This window comes from Palaemon carinicauda, chromosome 21 (genome assembly GCF_036898095.1).
Source record: "Palaemon carinicauda isolate YSFRI2023 chromosome 21, ASM3689809v2, whole genome shotgun sequence".
NCBI lineage: Eukaryota > Metazoa > Arthropoda > Malacostraca > Decapoda > Palaemonidae > Palaemon > Palaemon carinicauda.
The window spans coordinates 121,012,496-121,019,995 of record NC_090745.1 but is presented as its reverse complement, the minus strand read 5'-3'; the positions used below and the strand labels follow the sequence as shown (position 1 = coordinate 121,019,995).

The following is a 7,500-nucleotide window of genomic DNA, read 5'->3' as shown; positions in this document are numbered from 1 at the left end:
TCTAACTAGGGTTGTAGCTTGGATAGTAATAATACTACTACTACTACTACTACTACTAATAATAATAATAATAATAATAATAATATTTAATTTCTGAAGAACTGTCGATCGATATAGTGGTCAGGAAAAGATTTAACAAACAAAAAATGCTTTTTTACGAGGTAAAAAATAGTTTGATTATTTATTTAATTCTTATACAGTAAAATAAAAAAGGAAATTTGAAAAAATAATTTATTCATTTAAAAAAAAACTAAGTTCTACGCCTTTCTTTTTTTATAAAGTTATTCCTTGAGATGGGTACAATTATCGTCAATATAACAATTAATCAAATATATTTCTTCATCAACACAACAGAAAAAAAAAGTTTTCTCGATAAATCATTCATTTCTTATCTAGTACTAGTTTTCTTATGTTAAATGCGGATATGAAGACCAACACCAAACAATTCCTAGTTGTAGATATACAACATCCCCCCCCCCTCTCTCTCTCTCTCTCTCTCTCCTCTCTCTCTCTCTCTCTCTCTCTCTCTCTCTCTCTCTCAGTAGTATTCCTCGAATTAAATAGACGTAAAATCTCTCTCTCTCTCTCTCTCTCTCTCTCTCTCTCTCTCTCTCTCTCTCTCTCTCAGTAGTATTCCTCAAATGAAACAGACGTAATCTCTCTCTCTCAGTAGTATTCCTCGAATGAAATAGACATAATCTCTCTCTCTCTCTCTCTCTCTCTCTCTCTCTCTCTCTCTCTAAAAGCATCTAAATAAATGCACTCCCATTCCCTATGAACCGTTTACAGGCATCTCGCCACATAAACATCGTCCAGAGCAAAAACACCAAAACAAGAGCAATCTGTCATGTGGAAGAAACAAAAATAAATAAATGACGTCAGCGGGGCATGAGAGAGTAGAACGGAGAGGAAGAATGGCAGAGGACAAGAGCAGGCTTGAAGTGGTCCTTCTTTCTTTACTCTGTTTCCCATACATTCTCTGAATGCTGAGTAAACATAAATAAATAAATGTAGTAGATGGATAGGTGGATGAGGAAAGCATTCGTGTGATGTCTTTTCTATCAGGTAAAACACAACACGATTGAAAACAAATGATAACAATGTAGTCATAAAAATGTGTAATCCTGCACACACAATAGATGGAAGGACAATCAAACTCAAACACAAAGCTAAATAAATATATTGACATGCACAAACAAACATACATACACACAACCGATGGAAGAAGGACAATCAAACTCAAATATAAAAACCGATGGAAGAAGGACAATCAAACTCCAACATAAAGCTAAGTAAAGATATTGACATACACAAACACAAAACAGATGGAAGAAGGACAATCAAACTCAAACATAAAGCGAAGTAAAGATATCAATACACACATACAACAAATGGAAGAAGGACAATCAAACTCAAACATAAAGCTAAGTAAAGATATTGACACACATACAACAGAAGGAAGAAGGACAATCAAACTCAAACATAAAGCTAAGTAAAGATATTGAAACACACAAAACAAATGGACGAAGGGCAATCAAACTCAAACATAAAGCTAAGTAAAGTTATTGACACACAGCTGATGGAATAGCAATCAAACTCAAACCATAAGCTAAGTAAAGATATTGACACAAACACACACACACAGATGAAATGGAAATCAAACTCAAACCAAAAGCGAAGTAAAGATATTGACACAAACACACACACACGCACACACAGATGGATGGCAATCAAACTCAAACATAAAGCCAAGTAAAGTTATTGATACAACCACACGCACACACACAAACAGATGAAATGGCAATCAAACTCAAACCAAAAGCTAAGTAAAGATATTGACACAAACACACACACACAGATGGATGGCAATCAAACTCAAACCAAAGGCTAAGTAAAGATATTGACACAAACACACACACACACACACACACACACAGAAGGATGGCAATCAAACTCAAACATAAAGCCAAGTAAAGTTATTGACACCCACACACATACAATAGATGGAAGAAGGACAATCAAACTCAAGCCAAAAGCTAAGTCAAGATATTGACACACATACACACACACATAAACAGATGGAACGTCAATCAAACTCAGACAAAAACCCAAGTAAAGTTATTGACACACATACACACACACAGATGGATGGCAATCAAACTCAAACCAAAAGCTAATTAAAGATACTGACACAAACACACACACACAAACAGATGAAATGGCAATCAAACTCAAACATAAAGCTAAGTAAAGATATTGACACACACACACACACAACAAATGGAAGAAGGTCAATCAAACTCAAACCAAAAGCTAAGTAAAGATATTGACACACATACACACACATAAACAGATGGAACGTCAATCAAACTCAAACAAAAAGGAACCTAAGCAAAGCAAACCAACAGTGCCCAATAGCACAACAAAAAATACCCTTCATGGGTACAGGGCACCATTTCATCTTAACAACAGGCCCCAGCCAGCCCTGCGTCCCAAGCCAAGCAAAATATAAATCACACGCGCAGCTCATTATTATGCAAGAGCTGATTAGAGATTCATAAAACAAACAGTCGAAGGGGGAGGCAAACAAATACATAAACAAAACATAAACAAGGGCGCAAAGGACAAGCATAAATAGTCATTTGTCCACTTGTGATGATTTTAGATTCATCTATAAATCTTTCTCAAATCGCTCCATCTTATGATCCTCTCTTAATATTACTAAAGGGTGGCTCTACTAAAACATCATTTAGTTACTGTCATGTTCAGCTTTCAATGGATAAAACAAGGAGGCTCGTGCCACAGAGGTTATGAGAGCTTTCCATCTCATGATCCTCTCTTAACATTACTAAAGGGTGGCTCCACTAAAACATAATGTAGTTACTGTCATGTTCAGCTTTCAATGGCTGAAACAACGGGCCTTGTGCCTCAGAGGTTATGAGGACTTTCCATCTTTTAATCCACTTCTAACATTACTAAAGGGTGGCTCCAAAAACATCATGTAAAGTTACTGTCATGTTCAACTTTCAACGGCTGAAACAGGGAGCTTTGTGCCTCAGATATTATGAGGACTTTCCATCTTATAATCCTCTCTTAACATTCCTAAAGGGTGTCTCTACTAAAACAGACTGCAGTTACTGTCATGTTCAGCTTTCAAAGACTGAAAAAAGGAACCTTGCGCTACAGAGATTATGAGGGACAGGTCTCTAACTTCATTATTTTCTCTTTTATCTATCTATCTATCTATCTATCATTTAGCATGAGTACACCTTATTCTCGACAGAATCTCTCTCTCTCTCTCTCTCTCTCTCTCTCTCTCAGCATACACAAAACATTGTAAATATCTCCCTCTCCATCTGTTTGTCTGTATAGGCAATACCTCAGCGTAGATGACCAGGGATGCATCAAGTCCCCCCCCCTCTCTCTCTCTCTCTCTCTCTCTCTCTCTCTCTCTCTCTCTCTCTCTCTCTCTCTCTCTCTCTCTTAGCATAAACAAAATATATGAGTAAAAATCCCCCTCTGTTCGTCCGTCTACTCTAGGCAAAACCTCCGCGCAGATGACCATGGATGCATCAAGCCCCCTTCTCTCTCTCTCTCTCTCTCTCTCTCTCTCTCTCTCTCTCTCTCTCTCTTACTCACCACATATGTGCTGGGGACACGAGGTGGTTGGCAAGGTAAGACAGATCGCCGGGGCAGAAACGCACACCTCTCCCCGCCCACAACGTACGCCCGCGCAGGCGTCCAAGATGCCACAGTCGCCCGCCGCCCACGACCCTTCTTCCAAGCCAGAACACCTGCCAAATGGTGGATTAAAAGCAAATCGTGCATTTGTGTGCTTTACTGCTTGGAGAAGCAAACATTAGAGTCAAATGTCATTGACTAATTAAGGGGATTTTGGAATAATATTAATAATCATGATAATAATAATATTAATAATAATATTAATAATCATGATAATATTAATAATAATATTAATAATAATAGTAATGATAATAATAATTATAATAATAATATTAACAATAATAATAATAATAATAATAATAATAATAATAATATCATTATTATTATTATTACTATTTTTATTATTATTATTATTATTATTATTATTATTATTATTATTATTCTTAATACTACGGGCAATATAAGAAATCTAGCTGAAAATGTGTAACCTTTTGAAGACCAATAATAATTAATTAATTAATTAATTAATTAATAATAATAATAATAATAATAATAATAATAATCATAATTGTTATCATTAATACCACGGATTATATACGAAATATGACTTGAAATGTGTCATCTTTTGAAGCAAATAATAATAATAATAATAATAATAATAATAATAATAATAATAATAATAATAATACAGGTCCTCAACTTTAAAACTTAATAGGTTCCAAAAAGCTGATATTAAGTCGAAATGTTTGTATGTCAAAATGTTTGTATGTCGAAATGTTTGTAAGTCGAAATGTTTGTATGTCAAAATGTTTGTAAGTCGAAATGTTTGTGTGTCAAAATGTTTGTATGTCGAAATGTTTGTAAGTCGAAATGTTTGTATGTCAAAATGTTTGTAAGTCGAAATGTTTGTAAGTCGAAATGTTTGTATGTCAAAATGTTTGTAAGTCGAAATGTTTGTATGTCGAAATGTTTGTAAGTCGAAATGTTTGTATGTCAAAATCTTTGTAAGTCGAAATGTTTGTGTGTCAAAATGTTTGTATGTCGAAATGTTTGTAAGTCGAAATGTTTGTATGTCAAAATGTTTGTAAGTCGAAATGTTTGTAAGTCGAAATGTTTGTAAGTCGAAATGCTTGTATGTCAAAATGTTTGTAAGTCGAAATGTTTGTATGTCGAAATGTTTGTATGTCGAAATGTTTGTAAGTCGAAATGTTTGTATGTCAAAATGTTTATATGTCGAATTTTTTAAAATTTTACCCTAGGGTAGGCCTAACCTGATTCCCACGCTTACGATTTCCAGCTACAAAAGTCAACAAACATTCCCCCATTTCATATGAAATAAATATCTGATTATTTCAAATGTTATTTTACTTATTACAATAAATGATATAATATTGTTTTGTTACAGTATTTTTTATCTTATTCCGTTATTACAAACTTTTGCTGCAATATCTGAGATTTATAATTTCAGTTGAATGTGTTCGTATCTCCGAATGTATGTAAATCGAATGTTTGTAAGTCGAATAGTTGCAAGTTGAAGACCTTCAATAATAATAATAATAATAATAATAATAATAATAATAATAATATCAGACACTCCATTCCTTGGAGCTCTGGCTTTCCTCTGCAACATTTACTTCTAATATCGTCACCCTCATAAACTAATTGCCTAAGTCATTTTCTCCACTTGTTGGGAACTCATAAAAAACCTTCTCATTTCCTAATTCTTTATATCATTGTCTTGAGTTTCATTTCACAAATTCTTAACAGAAGAATTTGTGAATTAGAATTTGTTAATTGAAGCTCAATACAATGATATAAAGAATTAGGAAATGAGAAGTTTTTTTCTTTATTTCCCAACAAGTGGAGAAAATGACTTAGGCAGTTAGTTTATGAGGGTGACGATATGAAATCATCTATACTTTGCATGCTTTCACCCATTGCTCTCTGTCTCACCTGGCCAGGCACTCAGAGGGATAAGTGCGTCCATTGGAGGCACACACAGGCACCCAGTGATCGGTACACCCACAGGGAAGCTCTCCTGATGCCGTGCTTCTCTGGAGAGATCTGGAGACTAGACCCGAACCCAAGCCTGGAAGAGAAGTAAAGGTAAAAGGTGAAGGTGTCTGGTTTCAGTTCTAGTTTCATCTGAGTAGATGCTCACCAGAACGTCAGTCAGGTACGCCCAACTGCCCACTTGTGCCAAATCACAGCAGTGGCCTTCCCAAACAGCTTAAACTCCAGGTCCCTGGTTGGGATCGATCTGCTGTCTTGCGAATGCTAGGTGAATATGTAACCACTGTACTTTTTTCTGACTCAAACTTACCAATTCATTCACCAGGAGATATAGGAACTACGCAAGAAACAGCATCAATCAATTGGAGAAAGGTAATTTTCCACGTTTGAATTTATGAATAAGAGGAAAATTAATTTCCTTGATGGATGGAATGTCCAGTAGGCGGCGGGTCAGTAAGTTTTGCTCGGTTGGTCTTAGGCGGTGAACAAGTCATTCAGCTTCGGACGTTGGATTGAACGGACAAGCTTTTATAAAACAAACAAGAAATTAAATTGATTTTATTAAGGTTTTTGTTTGGATCAGGAAGATGTAGTTATGATTGGTTAAATGTAATGGTGTATGCATAAAGAGTCTAAATGCCTTAAGTAAAGACATCGTGTTGCAGCAACGTCCGAGTGCTATATGAACAGTCGTACCCAAATTCAATAAATGAAATTTGATTTGACTTAGTTTTATTTGTCCGTCCATACTGAGACATGGAGTATATACAGGAAATACAAGCCTCACTACAAAGGCCCATAGGTCTCTCCAACCCTCCAATTTTTGTAAAATCCACAAGGATTAATTTCAGCATAAAAATACTACGCTGTTACCCAAGAATACCAAATAACAAAAAGAAAATAAAAAAAACTAAGAAATTACAGTATTAATTTTAAAACCATAACATGAAAATGTACTTTTATATAAACAATGATTAAACCACACAACGTCACTTTTACTAATACTTAACTTTACAAACTATTCCCTACCATGGTTAGTTAGCTAACTGTCCCCACTATTCTTTCAGCCACCTTTCCTACCAGCTAAAAATATGACAGAACTATCTCAGGTTAAATCTGACGAAATCAGATCAGTAAAATGTATTTCTTTTCTTTTACCTTTATGGCCAAACTATAAAACTGTCGTAATAAGGTGATTTATAAGTTTTAAGTGTCACTATATGATCAAGGAAATAAAAATTGTCTTAGAACTGAACAATGAAAGATTGTGTAAAAAAAAAAAAAAAAAAAAAAGTAAAGCAATTAACAACACCAAAACTAATTATCCTGTAATGAATTCCCTCTTATACAGTTCATTGCTTTCACAACAACTGGTTTTAACACCTGTGACATTTACTACTGTAAGTCTCAAAGCACCTGTCACCGATATGCGAGAGGGCCATTTTACAATAATTCAGGTTTTCAACTACTATTCCAAAAGCCTTTTCTCAATTCTACCAATACTTCTATTCCAGAATAATTCCTTCATTTCTAATGAACTGGAATATCACACAGCTAGGTGATCTTCAAAAGCATATTCAGCCCATTATTATTATTATTATTATTATTATTATTATTAAACTACAACCCTAGTTGGAAAAGCAGAATGCTATAAGCCCATGGGGCTCCAACCGAGAAAATAGCTCAGTGAGGAAAGGAAACAAGGAAAAAATGGAAATTTTAGAATAACATGAAAATAATTATTTCCTCTATAAACAATAACTTTAAATAGCTCAGTGATGAAAGGAAACAAGGAAAAAATGAATA

The 7,500-nt window shown here is 34.6% G+C and overlaps 1 protein-coding gene across 1 annotated transcript in view; it reads right to left on the bottom strand.

Annotated features, from left to right (window-relative positions):
- Reck (Reversion-inducing-cysteine-rich protein with kazal motifs) overlaps positions 1 to 7,500 on the bottom strand; it is a 102,403-nt gene that overhangs the window by 42,226 nt on the left and 52,677 nt on the right. Inside the window, 2 exon segments of the mRNA XM_068344739.1 lie at positions 3,640 to 3,794; positions 5,635 to 5,770. Coding sequence (XP_068200840.1) covers positions 3,640 to 3,794; positions 5,635 to 5,770 — 291 coding nt within the window.